Source organism: Acinonyx jubatus, chromosome A3 (genome assembly GCF_027475565.1).
Source record: "Acinonyx jubatus isolate Ajub_Pintada_27869175 chromosome A3, VMU_Ajub_asm_v1.0, whole genome shotgun sequence".
NCBI classification, from domain to species: domain Eukaryota; kingdom Metazoa; phylum Chordata; class Mammalia; order Carnivora; family Felidae; genus Acinonyx; species Acinonyx jubatus.
The window spans coordinates 111,846,333-111,863,268 of NC_069388.1; the positions used below are offsets into that span (position 1 = coordinate 111,846,333).

The 16,936-nt window shown below is 37.9% G+C and overlaps 1 protein-coding gene across 12 annotated transcripts in view; it reads right to left on the reverse strand.

Moving 5' to 3' along the window:
- Nucleotides 1-2,981: 2,981 nt before the first annotated feature.
- Nucleotides 2,982-16,936, reverse strand: part of BIRC6 (baculoviral IAP repeat containing 6) — a 221,939-nt gene continuing 207,984 nt past the window's right edge. For all 12 annotated transcript variants that reach the window (XM_027033515.2, XM_027033512.2, XM_027033513.2 and 9 more), the window contains 4 exons: nucleotides 14,937-15,014; nucleotides 8,342-8,530; nucleotides 5,260-5,394; nucleotides 2,982-4,126 (listed from right to left, as the gene is read on the reverse strand). In XM_027033515.2, the coding sequence (XP_026889316.2) occupies nucleotides 3,947-4,126; nucleotides 5,260-5,394; nucleotides 8,342-8,530; nucleotides 14,937-15,014 (582 nt within the window). In that variant the 3' untranslated portion in view covers nucleotides 2,982-3,946. The remainder of the gene's footprint in view (nucleotides 4,127-5,259; nucleotides 5,395-8,341; nucleotides 8,531-14,936; nucleotides 15,015-16,936) is intronic.

Sequence of the window (16,936 nt, forward strand, 5' to 3'; positions counted from 1 at the left end):
TTTCTAGGATTTATCAGAAGGAAATAAAGGTACTGACCATGTTACTCAGAGCATTATTTGTAATTAGAAAACAGAAAAAACCTAAATTTCCAACAGTAAGGGATTGGGTAAGTATATCCATATTATGTAGCCATTCAGTTCCCTTAACGATAAAAAGTGTTCCTAACATGTTGTTAAAAAGCTGATAGAAGTGTATATACAATGTAACAATTGCATAGAAAAGAGAAGTATAGAAAATAGATTTGGAGCAAAAGATACCATAAAACTGTTTACTTTCGCAGTTTGTATTTTTCAGGATTTTCCCAACTTTCCATAGTGAGCTGTACATTAAGCTATAATAACAATAAAACCCCTCAGTTTTATGAAGCCAGATGAACCCAAGAGCTGCCAGGCTCTGACTGCCTTGCCCAAGACTGGAGCATCAGCATGGCAGCTTGGGCCAGGCTGCTGTCTCCAGTCCTCTGCTACCCTGGCTGCCTCCTCCAGCTGAGTCTGTCTAGCTTCCCCCCAGGTCTGCAACTGGATCTGTTACTCCCATGTCTAGGCTGACCCAGTGGGCATGAAAGTTTCCATCTTGGAATCTTTTGTTCTAACCAGTCTCATTGCCTCACAAGATGTGAGGCTTGTTTCAGCAAAATACTATTCTAGCACCTACACAAGGTCATACCAGAATACAACTTTAAGTGTATATATTGTTTGGTTACAAAAAAAAAAAAAAAAAAAAGGCCAACTGTAGAAATTCGTGTACTTAAATAATCAGCTTTGGGTTAAGGACTAAATGGCCAGGGAGTACTGCCTGGCTCGGGGCCAAGCCTCATTTGAGTTGTTGAGAACAGTGCTGCTCATGTCACGGTTAAGATTGCTCCCAGGTGGCTGTGGGCTAAGTGCAGAAAGTGAGAGGAAACAATGTGACAAGCTGCACACTTTTTACAGCATTGTATAAAGTATGGGATGGGTCTCTAACGGAAAGGAACCAAAACCCTTGACTCTTTACCAGGGTAAGACACACTAACTAGAACACCTCACCTCACCCACCTTATCCTACATAAACCGAATCACAGGACATCAAAAAAATATTTATGTACTTTCTACATCTGTCTGACTTTGAAGATATTGGTCTTAACGCTACAATGGTATCTAAGCAGTTTATTTTTGTACTTTAAGATAACGTCTTCTTAGTTGATAGTTTTATGAATAGACCAATGGTCTCAACTGGTTTCCAAATTTCTTCACATTTTCTGCACATGCTCTTTTGGATCTAGGCCATCCTATGCCTGCTGGTTTTTGTTCCATTGTTTTCTAAGGCCTTCACGCTTACCTTTCCTACCCCACCCCAACCCCCCTCAGACTACTTAGCTTGTAAACATGCTGGTTATTCTTATACCAAAAAATATGTATTCCCCCCCCCCCTTCCTTTCTACCTCTGTGTCCTAGTTTATGCTCTACCACTTGGACTATAGTGGGCTCTTAACTCATCTCCTTACCTCCCCATAGTTGGTAGAATCATCTTCCTAAAACAGTATGACCGGGTTGCTCCCCTAAGTAAAGCTCCTTGGGAGCTCTCCATCACACACAGGATGTTACAGCTCCTTAACAAGAGAAGTCTTCCATGATCCAAGCTCTCCTATCTAACACTATGGCCTAACATTTCATTTGACTATCCCATTGTCTCTGACAATCCAATGTGCTATTAACTCGAGCTCTCCTCTTGTTCTCTTTTGTCTGTGGTAACTTCTGCCTGAATTCTTTATCCTCATCCTTCGAGACTCAGGATATCTTCCTTAAGGAAGCCTTTCCTGACCACATCACCTCAAACATTTTGCCTGAGCGAAGTGCTCCTCCCCTGTGCTCCCAATAGTACCCTGTAAAGAACTCTTTCTGGGAACTTAGCAATTGTACTGACATCAAGTTTCCACGTCTGTCATCCAACCCTGAAGTTCGGGAACCTGTACCTAGTACCAAAGTGAGTGCTCAAATGTTTGCTGGCATAAAGTCAGGATCCCAGATGGAACCATTTGAAAGTAATCAGTCTCAAATTCAGACTTTTAGGTTTTGTTTTTTTTAAAACATGAATCGGACCTTATCGTACTGGTATTGTTACTTTTCTTTTATAAAGCCCCCTGAAGACTAGTGGTGTGAATTGGAGAAAAAGGACCCAGCCTTATTTTAATGATTAAAAATTAAATCCCAAGGGGCGCCTGGGTGGCTAAGTCGGTTAAGCGTCCAACTTCAGCTCAGGTCATGATCTCACAGTTTGTGAGTTCGAGCCCCATGTCAGGCTCTGTGCTGACAGCTCAGAGCCGGGAGCCTGCTTCAGATTCTGTGTCTCTCTGCCCCTCCCAAGCTTGTGCTTTGTCTCTCTCTCTCTCTCTCTCAAAAATAAACATTAAAAAAAAAATCACAAGTTGGAGGCAAACAGTACACTTGATATAGTAGCTTTTATCTTCTATCCCTCACAGAACCCTGAGAGACCAAAAAACAGAAAGCCTAGAGGATGGAGGACTGTCCTTTTACTTCTTACTGTTACCTAGAATTAACTAGCGTGTATGTGGATGACATTTAATGGACTCTTCTTCCTCATAAATGGACTTTATTTTGTCACTCTTGGTGTAGCTCATCACCCACCAGATCGAACAGTGTGTGTTTGAGAACTTTTTGTTTCCTGGTCACATACAGTCTGTCCCCTCCTTTGTCCATGCTTAAGGAGCACTACCCCTTGTACATCAGAGAGTATCATGCTCCCTACCTCCCCTGTTGCTTCAGAGAGCAGCTCAATGTTCAGAATACAGTTTCTCTTGGTCAGCTCAGATTCAAGGTTCCCACAGGCCACGTCATTTTATATACTTAGCTTTTCCTTTGTGATAATTGGTCTTTGAAAAATATCCTTTCCTTTCCCAAGCTTAGGTCTTGGAAGTGTCCAATTCTTTGTAGAAACAGCATTTCACACCATGGCAAACTGTTTTAGAAAGAAGACATACTAATACACCTAAGTCTTTATTTATTTGGCTCTAGGAAGAATTTGCATGAAAATGAGCCTATATGGCAGGTACAGAATGTACTGTAACAGCACCAGAGAGGTATCCTCTCTGCTCTACAGAGCCTCAATGTTTAATACATACATGTGACTTTAGTAATAAAACCAGAGTCCAGGAAAAAAGGAGCCCTTTAGGAAAAAATCAGTTTAGAGTGACTTTTCAAATTGACCATTCCTTTTCATATACTTAAATTCAAATAACGGATACATTCACAGGCCCAAATGTTGGCATAGAATAAAATCATGTTCATTTATTTTTTTCTGCATCTTAGAATTAGAAGGCATAAAATTAAATACGTTGAATGTAATAAATTCATCCATACAAGTGCAAGTCTCCAGCTATAATGCATTTTATGGCATATTTATCATTTAAAAAATGTACCAGTAAATCAAAAAAGAGGGAGTATGTCCATTTAACTTTTATTTAAGTGTATGTAGGAGGTCTTCAGAAATCAAATATGAGCATGAAGATATGGCCAAACATAAAATCTATCAAATTCAGTGAAAAGTTGCTGACTTTAAATAGTAGTTGTAAGAATGACCAATATATATTCTTTGTTAACAACCCCTCACTCTACAGTAAAAAAAAAAAATAAAATAAACATTCAGTAAACATTCTTTCCTAAGGTAGTTTCCCTTATATATCAGTGATTTATCCATTTCTTTGTATACACAAATTTGTTGAACATACCAATCAGTGGTTCTCACAATTGAAAAATAAAAGCACAAAAAAGTTTACACTCTTGTACAGGTAAATAAAAGATCACCTTGAATTAAACTGGATCTCCTTAAGGGCATAGTATAGTTTCAGTTTCAATAACTATTACATAATTAGTTTCTTACATACAAATATTGACATATTTGGCTTGTGCTTCAAAGCCTTTGTGTCTACGAAGTCCATGTCAACGCAGCTCATAATTTGAAGTCACTGGGGAGATCCTTACTGCTGCTGGGTTTGACCTGATCATGCGTTAGAGTCCCCTCAGCACCGGCTGTGGCACTGCACATCTCCGAGGCATCATCAGCATCAGGGTCGAGGCCTTCGGGACAGGGAAGTTTTAGCAGCTCTTCCCGGAGCTGAGCAGTGTGACGCTACATGGGGGAGAGTAAGTGATACTGGAATAAACCCTGGGATTCTAACATAACGTCAGCTGAGAGAGGAGATGAGTTTAAAACAAAACCCAAAGCATTAGGCCTACAAATACTTACTGAACACCTTCCTTATGCTAGTTATTGTAAGAGGCAAAAATCTCGAACCTCAAAATAACTGACGTTGCTAAAAAGCCCTGAGTAGCATGCCCATAGACCCTACCCACGCCTCCATCCCTGGAGCAAAACAGCATTACTTATGATATAGAAGATACCGTTCTTCTGCAATATACACTCTTTTAAATTAAAGAGAGTAACCTCTTGATTTATCATACATCTTGCCTCTGGCTAAATATTTTTGAGAGAAAGTCTATAAATGAAAATAAACCCACCATTATTTTACTAAATGAGATTCATCAGGCACAGCAGGTCGATGTATATAACATTTGCAATATGTTTCACACTAATTATCTCACTTAATGCTAGAAAAAACCTTAGAAACAATTTTATCAACATAATTTTTTTTTTTAATTTAACCAAATGAAAAAGAAGATTTAGAGAGAGTGTGTAATTTTGTATTATACTATACTGCCATTTAGGGAAAGATACAGACTTGTTAACAGAGAGTGATTAGTTGTCTATGAATATTAAGTTGTGGATTATAATTTTCTAGTGGGAGAGAAATGGCCTCAAATATCACACCAGGGGTTTGAAATTTTGTTGTTGTCAATAGCTGACTTTGACAATTAACTAACCAACATTTACAAAACAGTTTTTATGTAGGAGGCACAGTGTTCAACACTGACAATGTAAAAGGAGCAGAATAAGGAAGATAAAATCTCTGACCTCAGAGAGACTAAATTTTGGTCGGAGGTCTAAGATGCATAAACAAGGTAAGACAACTACACACTTGCAGCCATTTGTAAGGTTTTAAAATGGATTAACACGCTGGTGACTCGTAAGTTCCCTACCCCAATTTCCCTTCCACTGTGGACAACAGGAGAAAACAATTAGGGAAGGAGAAGGAAAAATTTGATGGTTTTAATGTTTGCATCCTTCGGATTCCTTTACTGTTTGGTGGCCATGGGTCCGTCAGTGAATACACAATAGGGCTCCTTTTAGGAAGGCTTACTCACCTTGAGAGCTGCCGCATGGTGAGACATAGTCCTGCCTACCCGCTTATCACTGCTGTACTGCTGGATGTCTGCAATCCACTCCTCGCACTGGGCCATGATCTCAACTCTTTTCAAGTAAAAATGTTTGTGTATAACCTTAAGAATAAAACAGCCAAGGGAACAAAGTTTGTTAAGGTCAGAATTTAAAAGACAGAATAAGGGGCATGACAAAGAAATGAAATTTATACATTTTTTAAAATGTTTATTCATTTTTGAGAGAGAGAGAGAGAGCATGAGCAGGGGAGGGACAGAGAGAGAGGGGACACAGAATCAGAAGCAGGCTCCAGGCTGTCAGCACAGAGCCTGACACGAGGCTCCAACTCATGAACTGTGAGATCATGACCTGAGCTGAAGTTGGATGCTCAACCGACTGAGCCACCCAAGTGCCCCACAAAGAAATGAAATTTAAAAGACAGTTACAATGTTTTTGTCTCCATACAACTTAAGTTAGTGAATTCTGTATTAACAAGAAAGAATCATGCTTTAAAAAAAAATTTTTTTTTTAATGTTTGTTTATTTTTGAGAGAGACAGGGACAGAATGCAAGTGAGTGAGGGGCAAAGAGAGAGAGAGAGGCACAGAATCCAATGTAGGCTCAAGGTTCCGAGCTGTCAGCACAGAGCCTGACGCAGGGCTCGAACTCATGACTTGTGAGATCATGATCGGAGCCAAAGTCAGATGCTCAACCGAATGAGCCACCCAGGTACCCCGGAAGAATCATGCTTTTGACATCAGAAGACATGTGCAGAGATGCCCAGCTCTACACAGAAAATAATGCCCAAGCTCAACCAGACAATAAAATAGTTAATCCTACTGGAGAAAATAAAGATGTGTATAATGCAGTATATTCACAAAGTGAGTAAATAACCAGGAGAAAATAATTAGGAAAATACTGACAATAGAAAAACTGTCAAATTTTCTACCTTGAAAAGAGAACTCTACAAATACCTAAATAACTAAAGACATTCAAGTGTCAAAGGCATTTACACGGAAATCAGAATAGAGTCCTAAAAATAGCACTATTACTACTTTCTTAATTTTATCTTCTGGTTAATTTTTAGATAAAATAGTATTAATACATTATAAAGTTAACTTTCATTATAATAATTATAGTTTGTATTTGGAATTAAAAAAATTATCTGAAAAATTAAGCACAATTTCTTCCTGTTTAAGTAGTAGGAGTCTACTTCTGATCAATGTAAGTCAGAAAATAGATCAATTTGGAATTATTATTAAATCAATTAAAAAATATTATTCTGTATGCTAGGTGAGCCACTATATTCCCATGAGCTTATCTCCCCTAAAGAAAAGGCAATAATACCTACAAAGTTTTATTAGGGGAAACTGCGAATGGATGTAACACACCAATCAGATCCTATTACATTTAACAGATTCTGCTCTTGATGCCTACAGGGACATAGAAATAAGACACTGCCTGACATGACGAACCATGACAACCACAGAACCAGACAAGAGGTAGGTGAACCAGAAAGAGGTACTTAAAAAAACAAAAATGTATGGAATTGTTGGATCGCTATATTGTACACCTGAACCTAATGTAACAGTATATGTTAACTACAATGGAACTGAAATGAAATGAAATAAAATAAACTGAAGAAAAGGCAAACAAAAAACCCCAGGGAAGTCAAAGAGGCACATCTGAAGGGGAAAGTCAGGAAAGCATACATGGATGAAGGGTGCCCCCTTTAATGTGAGCCAGGTTCTAAAGGATGAGAAAGATTGTTTCAAATTATACTTATCTGCTTTTTGTAAAAGTCATCCCCCAACTCAGAGTTCCTTGTGTTAACGGTTTTTCTTCCGGAAAAAAATTTTTATGCATGAACCAACAAATTATACCTCAACTGAGTATATACACTTACACACTTATTTCAATACATTTTAAAAGTGAAGTTTCGCATAGAGAAACACAAATTACACATACAATAGGATGCATTTTCCCACAGTGCACACCAACGTAATCTCCACTCAGACGAGAAACAGGACATTACCAAGCAGGCTGCAAGCCCCTTTTTGCTACCTCTCACCATAAATCCTCATGGAAGGGTATACAGTATCCTGACTTCTTTAAGCCAAAGTTAGTTTTACTCATTTCTGAGCTTTTAATAAAAGGAAACATATGAAATGTATTATCTGTGTCTGGCTTCTTATGCCCTATATTGTATTTATGATATTTGTCCATGTTAACCTGCATAGCAGTTCATTCATTCACATTGCTGTATTCCATTTTATGAATATTCCATAATTTGCCCATCCATTCTGTTCAAAGACAAGTGAACTGTTTCTAATTTTTGGCAGTTATGAGCAATGTAATGAATATTTTCTATACCCAGTATAGAGACTATACCCAATTTCTACGAAGCACACACCAAGGAGTGGAACCTGCTGGTCTTTCAGCATACATTCAGCTGATTAGATCCTGCCAAAGAGTTTTCCAAAGAGGCTGTACTGATATCTATATTCCCATCAGAGTGGATCAGGGTTCCAGCTGCTGCACATTCTAACACGTGGTATGAAAAGCCTTTAAATTCCTAGAGATGCTGAAGAATGAAAGGACATGGGCCAGACAACATAGGACTTTGGAGGCCATGGTACGGACTGGAGTGAAATGCAGAGATTATGTGTAGAAAACCACTGCCGAGGGACAAAAGTGGAAGCAGGATAACTGGTAAGGAAACCACTTCAACTGTCCAAGCAAGAGGTAATTAACCATGGCTTGAAATAGGCTGGTCATGGCAAAGACGGTTTTACTTTGATTATGTCTTGAAGGGCGGAGCCAAGAGGATTTTTCATTAGACTGAATGTGGTATACTAGAAAAAGAATCGAGGGGCACCTGGGTGGCTCAGTCAGTTAAGCATCCGACTTTGGCTCAGGTCATGATCTCGCGGTTTGTCGGTTTGAGCCCCACGTCAGGCTGTAGCTGAGTTTACCCCAGATTGTCTAAATATAAAGGCAAGTACAATACTAACAAACCGTATTATATAAGGTCTTTAATAAAATATTTCATTAATTTTATTGAACATACCTCTTTAAAGCATGGTGAAGGGTTTCTGATTTGCTCTAGCATTGCCCACTTAACCGTTGCTTGCCTAATGTTTCCATCATATTCTCGAGAACTCTGTGTGCCACTGGGAGTTCCTCTAGACCGTTCATATCCTGGTTCATTAAAGTAAGGCTCAGCTACTAATATAAGGGACTGAACAGACACCAACACCTGTGGAACAAAGAAATAAAGACAAGCTATTATAATGGGACATTTTTATTACCAGTAAACTGGTATATTTTAATATGTGCTTCCACATATTTTTATCACTGTCAAATTGATGTTAATCACGAGGACACTGAAATGCTATATTATTAAAAGCAATATTAAAATAGACACAGTAGTTTTTTGTAAAATATTTATATATCTTACATTTTATATTCTTGAATTCTTGAAAAACAAAAAGAAATGAAGATATTTCCTGAAACTGCTAAAAAAAATTTTGTTTATAAACACCCCACACCAATTTAGACATTATTGAGCTCAAATTGTCCTTACGCTCAAAAAGGATAAAGCTAACCATGCACTCTGAACAATACTCACTTAGGGGCACCTGGGTGGCTCAGTCAGTTGAGAGTCTGACTCTTGATCTGGGCTCAGGTTATGATCTCACAGTTTTGAGATCAAACGGGATTCTCTCTGTCTCTGCCCTTCCCCTGCTCATGCGCTCTCTCTCTCTCAAAATAAATAAACGTTAAAAAAAAGGACTCACTGGTAAGAACAACTATTCATGAGGCAATCTTTATTTAAAAAAAAATTTTTTTTTAAATGTTTATTTATTTTTGAAAGACACAGAGACAGAGTGAGAGTGGGAGAGGGGCAGAGACTGGGAGACACAGAATCTGAAACAGGCTCCAGGCCCTGTGCTATCTGCACAGAGCCCAAAATAGGGCTCGAACTCGTGAACTGTGAGATCATGACCCGAGCCGAAGTCAGACACTTACATGACTGAGCCACCCAGGCGCCCCTATTTTTATTCCAAAGAAAATACTTTTTAAAGGCATCTACTATTTGCTTTTTAAAATATATACCATTTTGGAAGTATATAAATGCTACTTTATTTTTCTTCAGTGAATTCGTCTACTTAGGAGTCATAATATTTATGTTATGGAATCTTCTGGAGCCTCGGATTATCTGACCTCTTTAGTCATTTTACTTCACAGTACACTTTAGCCATAAAAACTGTGCACGAAGGGATGCCTGGGTGGCTCAGCTGTTTGAGCATTCAACTCTGGATCTTGGCTCAGGTCATGATCCCATGACTGGTGGGATTGAGCCCTGCCTGCGTCGGGCTCTGTGCTGAGCGTGGAGCCTGCTTGAGATTCTCTCCCTCTCTCTCTCTCTCCCTCTACTCCTCTCCCCGGCCTGTGCTCTCTCAAAAACAAACAAACAAACAACAACAACAACAACAACAACAAAAACAGAAGCAAAACTGGGCATGAAAAAACAGTAAATCAATAAATCCTTGGACAGAAAGATTTCTCTTTTTAAAAAGGATTTGAATTTCAATATTAAAATTATCTATCCCTGAGAACAATGTATAATACATATTTTTAAATATGTTTTATTTATTTACTTGGTGGTTTATTTATTTGTTTGCTTGTTATAGAGAGAGAGTGCTTGAGGTGGGGGAGAGAGGCAGAGAGAGAGACAGAGAGAGAGAGAGAGAGAGAGAGAGAGAGTCAGTCCCAAGCAGGCTCCACACTGAGCACTGAGCTTGAGACCTTATTTATTTTTTTAAAGTAGGCTTCACGTCCAGCGCTGAGCCCAACTCCAGGCCTGAACTCATGACTCTGAGATCAAGACCTGAGCTGAGATCAAGAGTCAGTCGTGTAACCAATGGACTCACCCAGGTACCTCCGAGAACAATGTGTAATATTCAAGTCAGAGATCAAAGAAGGCAGAATAACTTAGCCCCTCAGATCGATCACACCTACTTACTTTAAAGACTGGCTATGAGAACTAAATAAACTTTGTAGGGGGTAAAGTAGTAGCACTTATAATTAAGTGTAATTAATAACAGCAGCTATTCTTTCTTGGAGCAAAAATGACAGCATGCATCCAGAAGACAGTAAAATGCAAAACAAAATCATTTTTACTCTGAAAATAGAAGTCTTTTTATCTATAATATAAGAGGGTAATATAGGGTCCTGCAAAAAAGCAGTCAGTAGGAGTTCCATTGTGATCAACAAAATTTAAAAGAGCTACCTGGATCAAATAAAAAGCTAATATTTATCATAGCTCCATCTGCCTAAAGTGTTTTATTCGATTATGACCTGACAATGAACTGGTAATTAACAGAAACACACCTGCTACATACCATAGCATATTTACATAGTTATATTTAAGTTAATAATAAACAGAATAGATTTTCATTCTGCAACGTAGGTTCACTGATTCCTAGTCAATCCTTTGATACTTTAAGAAAGTCAAGAGTTACAGACTTTTATTCATAGGTTAAATTTACAGTCCCTTTCCTCTTTAGTTTTACATTAAGCATTCACAAAACTGCAAGAGGTTTTCACTATAATTTGTTTAGGAACTGACTAAATCAAGAATCATCTAACACCTTCCTTTCACTATCTGTGTCAAAATAAAAATTTTAACCCTGTCATATGGTCTTCTACTAGGCCACTCAAGTAGTCAGTAATCTTGTCTCCTACAACTGTATATATTCATTTGGTCACTATATTCCTAGCACTATCCATTCTTGCAACTCATTTTTTTTTTTTTTTGCAACTCATTCTTTAGAATATCCACCAATTTGCCATATTCCTCCTCCTACCCCACATCCCTTGGAGATTATCAACTTTTGATTTCCTGTATTTTCATGTTGTATCTTGTCAGAGGATTTAATTGTCTAACTTGATCTGGTACATCAAAAAATTTTATCACAGGTATTTAAAACATAGGAGAGTACAGAGTATATAATCCAAAATACTAATTTGCAATGAGAAACTGTATTATAAGAAATAATAACATCTTTGGTACGAGGGAAATATTCTTTTTTTTTTTTTAACGTTTATTTTTCAGAGAGAGCATGCAAGAGGGGGAGGGGCAGAGAGCGAAGGGGACAGAGGATCTGAAGTGAGTTCTGTGCTGGAGAGCAGGGAGCTAGATGTGGGGCTCGAACTCACAAACTGTGAGATCATCAGCTGAGTCGAAGTCGGACACTTAACTGACTAAGCCACCTAGGCAACCCAGGAAACACTTTTAATTAGTAAAATGCTTTTAACTTTTTAAAATATTAAGTACCTGCTTCTGGAAAATTATGCTGCAAATGACTAGGACTGTAAACAAGTGGCTGATTTCCAGAATTTTCCATTTTAAGAGAAATGATAATATATATTTTGTTAACATTTATAAATGGTTGATTACATGAACCATAAAATACGTTCAATTCCTTTTGCATATGATATCTTTATTAACATCCAACTGGAACAAACTATTCACAAGGCATTATAATAGGTATTTTAAGTACATTACAGCAACATTAAAAACCAGTTATGTAAGCAATGCTATAACTTGGTGCTACTGTAAAAAATTCTGGTGACAGTCCTAATAAATAATATGACTCTGATTTTATTTTTTTTTAATGTTCATTTATTTTTGAGAGAGAGAGTACACCAGCAGGGTAGGGTCAGAGAGAGAGGGACAGAGGATCTGAAGTGAGCTCTGTGCTAACAGCAGAGAGACTGAAGAGATCATGACCTACAAAGTGGGACGCTTCAACTGACTGAGCCACCCAGGTCCCCCTGACTTTGACTTTATTTATTTATTATTTTTTAAATATTTATTTTTGAAAGAACGCAAGGGGGGGGAGGGGCAGAGAGAGGGGGACAGAGATCTGAAGCGGTCTCTGCACTGATAGGCTGACAGCAGCTGTGAGCCCGATGCAGGGCTCAAACTCACAAACCGCGAAATCACAACCTGAGCCAAAATTGGACACTCAGCCGACTTAGCCACCTGGCTGCCCGTGACTTTGATTTTAAACTGTGCTAATAGTTAAGACTATTACTACATTACTGCTGGATACGAGACTTACAGCATAAGACTACAAAATGTATTATTTTTATACAAAGAAACATTATTCTTCTAACAGTCTCACTCAGAGAAACCAAGAAATTCTAATAAAGCTTGTCATTGTTCAAATATTTTGGAATTGTTTTTACTTGTATACAACCTTCAAAAATTTTTGTGGAAGATTTTCAGTCTGGCAAAAGTACTTTTATCCTTTGTGCACATGTGATAAATAAAAGGGTAAAACAATGTTAGGCCCTAAAATCTAACAAAAGAGAAATTAAGTAATTTTCCTTGAACCTTTCTAGTCTGCCTCTGAAGAAAGTTTCTAACAGACAACAAAGAGTAATGTGGTCCTGCCTACATGTATTTATTTCTTGTATAATGTGAATAAAACCAGCTCACAGAGATCAGACCAGTATTTCTTAGGAATACAGATGCCAAAAATCCTCAAATAAAATACTAGCAAAGCAAATCCAATAATATCTAAAAAGAATTCTATACCAAGAGACCAAATGGGATTTATCCCAGGAATGCAAGGTTGGTTTAGCATCCAAAAATTAATATATCATATTAATAAAATAAAAAGCCAAAATAGTAGAATCATTTTAACAGATGCAGACAAAGCATCTGACAAAATCCAACATCCATTCATAATAAAAATACTCAACAAACCAGGAGTAAAGAGCAATGTCGTCAACATGAAGAGAATTTATGAAAAACTCACAGTTAATGACACTCAATGAGGCAAGACTGAAAGTTTCCCCCCTAAGATCTGGAAGAAAACAAGTCTATTCACTCTTGCCACAGAAAAGAGAGAGGCTCCTCTTGCTCCTGCCCAAGTCAATTTGTCACAGATTTGAAAACCCTGATTCAGGAAACTATCTAAAATATAAAGAAAGTCATGTAATAACTGTATTACTTATAAAACTAGAAAAATTAGAAGCGAAAAATTTAGTCAATAATAGAGAACCAGTTCAGCTACAGTATATTAATTCAAAAGATTAAGAGCAATTAAAAATTATAAGAATGTAACTTGGAAAAATGGATATGCTCTAATGTTAAGTGAACAGAACAGTGTACAGATGATTTATCTACTACATTCTCACTCTGTGAATTATGATAAAAAAAAAAAAGCCCAAAAAAACCCCAATTAACCCAAATCATAAAGGGAATATAGAACAAAGCTCATTTTTATGCATGGGTAATTAAGTTTCCAAACTTGTAAAACTTAAACCCCTGAGCAGAAGTTTCTTTACAAGATTTTGGGTATATATTAGATATATAGGCCATATAAAAGTTAAAAGCAAATCAAATTAAAAAAAAATTTTTTTAATGTTTTTATTTATTTTTGAGACAGAGAGAGGCAGAGCATGAGCAGGGGAGGGGCAGAGAGAGAGGGAGACACAGAATCCGAAGCAGGCTCCAGGCCCTGCGCTATCAGCACAGAGCCCGACGCGGGGCTCGAACCCACAGACCGTGAGATCATGACCTGAGCCGAAGCCGGACGCCCAACCGACTTAGCCACCCAGGCGCCCCAAGCAAATCAAATTTTAAACTAATTAGTTGTTGGGGCATCTGGGTGGCTTAGTCGGTTTAAGCGTCTGACTTCGGCTTGGGTCATGATCTCATGGTTCATGAGTTCCAGCCCTGCATCAGGCTCCGTGCTCACAGCTTGGAGCCTGGAGCCTGCTTTGGATTCTATGTCTCCCTCTCTCTCTGCCCCTCCCCTGCTCGCATTTTGTCTCTCTGTCTCTCAAAAATAAATAAACATTTTAAAAAAATTATCTAAATTTGACAAAAGTTTCAATTCTCAGCTAAATCTAATTTACTTTATGAAAAATAGGATATCTCTGAGTTTCCCTTCTTTGCTTAGTTTGAGTTGACAAGAGTAACATACATGTAGAAAAAATATTTTAAGGTTTTTAGACTACAACTAAAAACAAGAATTTCTAAAATGAAGTAGTTACTTGGGAGGAATATTCTAGTGACTTCCTTATAGTTCTCCTGCATGAATCATGTAAACAATGTAAACTTTTTTCCTAATCTCGACATCAACAAAAAGGGAAAAATTATACTATGATATTATTTCTTTAATTCATGAGGATGCTACAAAGTCTTCAGAGAATCAAAAGAGTGACATCCTGAGAATTATTTTTTGTATCTTCTTTCACCTAATTCAAAATAAGAATGTAGAAAAAGAATCTTTTCAGGGTAGATCAAACTTTAGTAGGCTTACCTAGGGATAATTTATGGTGATTTCTCTGAAACACTAAACTTTTTTATTTTTTTAATGTTTATTTATTTTTGAGAGAGACAGTGCACATGTGGGGGAGGGGCAGAGAGAGAAGGCGACACAGAATCCGAAGCAGGCTCCAGGCTCCAAGATGTCAGCACAGAGCCCGCTGCGGGGCTCGAACCCACAAACCGTGAGAACATGACCAGAGCTGAAGTCGGACGCCTAACTGACGGAGCCACCCAGGCGCCCCTAAAACACACTTTTTAAAATATAGATAGTTCTTATTTTTCTAAGTGAAATTCAGAGAAATGTGTTTACTTGCAAAAAGCTTGAGGTCTGAGGATTCCACTTCTCTTCTGGTCTTCCATGCCATGTATTTAAGATGCTTAAACAAACCTGAGGAAGAAGGGAAGAAAACATATACAGAATTGAATAGAGTGCTTTTTAAAAGCAAAGTGTCATAGCTAGAAGCAAAAATGAAATGCTATCATGTCACAGTATCTCAGTTTTATGTTCCCCAACAAAACCCCAAGGGTCAGTTTGTTAAAACGAATTGGCATCTTCAGATGTGATCCAAAGCTGTATGGCATTTCACTTTCATAATGAAACACGAAACAGCACCTATTACACGTTAATACAAACAACATTTTTTAATAAAAAATAACTCTTTCCCAAACCAAAAACAAGTTTCAGTGAGAAAAAATGGTACCATTTATATTAAAAAAAATTTTCTCTTAAAATTTTGTAAACTTTAAAAATGGGTATGGTTCAACAAAAGAGATCTTGATTTCATATCTGCTTCTACATTCAATTTGTTACAATATATTGTTCTGGTTGAAGTATCTGATAACATCTAGCTTCACATAAACATGAAGTTGGAAGGAGGAGACCTCATAGACCCCCTGAGAGGACGTTGAGGGTCCACTGGGTTCCTTGGAACCAACTTCACCACACAGATACTGTTCGCTCACATAAGCAAGAGTGAACCTAAACTATCTGCCAAACACAGGTATGGAGGTCATTCTGGGAAAAACAAAATTGGGGACATTTTATGTGTAATTGTAAACTGACAATTTCACATAATGGGCAACAGATTTGGAAAATAAGTGGTTCTTAATAAAGCAGAAGTCCATCGCCTTGCTAGTTTTGCAAATGTTCTATGACAGTAATAAGGCAAAATACGTTAATTCATTTAGAACATAATTTCATTAACAATTTTTAAAGAACTATATCCAAATGGCTTTGTATGTTATTATTTAAGGTACTGTCAGGCATTTCATTTTTAGAACACCCTGTGACTATCAATGCCAAGTATTCTTTGTTTTTGTTAAATATAATTTATTGTCAAGTTGGCTAACATACAGTGTACACAGTGTGCTCTTGGTTTTTGGGGTAGATTTCGTGATTCATCGCTGACATACAACACCCAGTGCTCATCCCAACCAGTGCCCTCCTCAATGACGCCCCCCCCCCGCCCTCAACCCTTGGTTTGTTCTCTGTATTTAAGAGTCTCTTATGGTTTGCTTCCCTCCATTTTTCTCCCCTCCCACCCCCTATGGTCTTCTAAGTTTCTCAAGTTCCACATATGAGTGAGAACATAGGATATCTGTCTTTCTCTGACTGACTTATTTCACTTAGCATCATACCCTCCAGTTTTATCCACGTTGCTGCCAATGAATGCCAGGTATTCTTATCCCTATCTACAGATCTAGATCCCAAGGGTTAAATGTTACCAGTGTATTAATATAACAAAGACTATATAATTCAGGATATTGAACTCTCAGGCCCTTACCTGCTTTGCTATACCATTAAGTCTAAAGGAAGTAATTTCTTTTCTTTTTCTTTTCTTTCTTTTTTTTTAAAGGAGGCTTCACAGCCAGTGTGTAGTCCGCCCAACACAAGGCTTCAACTTAGATCCTGAGATCAAGACTTGAGCTTGAGGGGTGCCTGGGTGGCTCAGTCAGTCAATCTGACTCTGGATTTCGGCTCAGGTCATGATCTCACAGTTTGAGATCAAACCCCACATTAGATTCTGCGCTGACAGGATTCTCTTGGGATCTCTCTCTCTGCCCCTCCCCTGCTTGTGCTCTGTCTAATTAATTAATTAATTAATTACACAAAACAAAACAAAAACAAAAACACCCGAACTGAGATCACGAGTCCAATGCTTAACTGACGGAGCAACCCAGGCACCCCAGTGAAGTAACTTCTTAAATAAATTTTAACAATTTACACTTCAATTCTATTCAGGTTCTAGTCTATCTCTTGGGTGAAGACAACACTGCTAGTTCCTCTTCTCTGCTCAGTTATAAAAGACC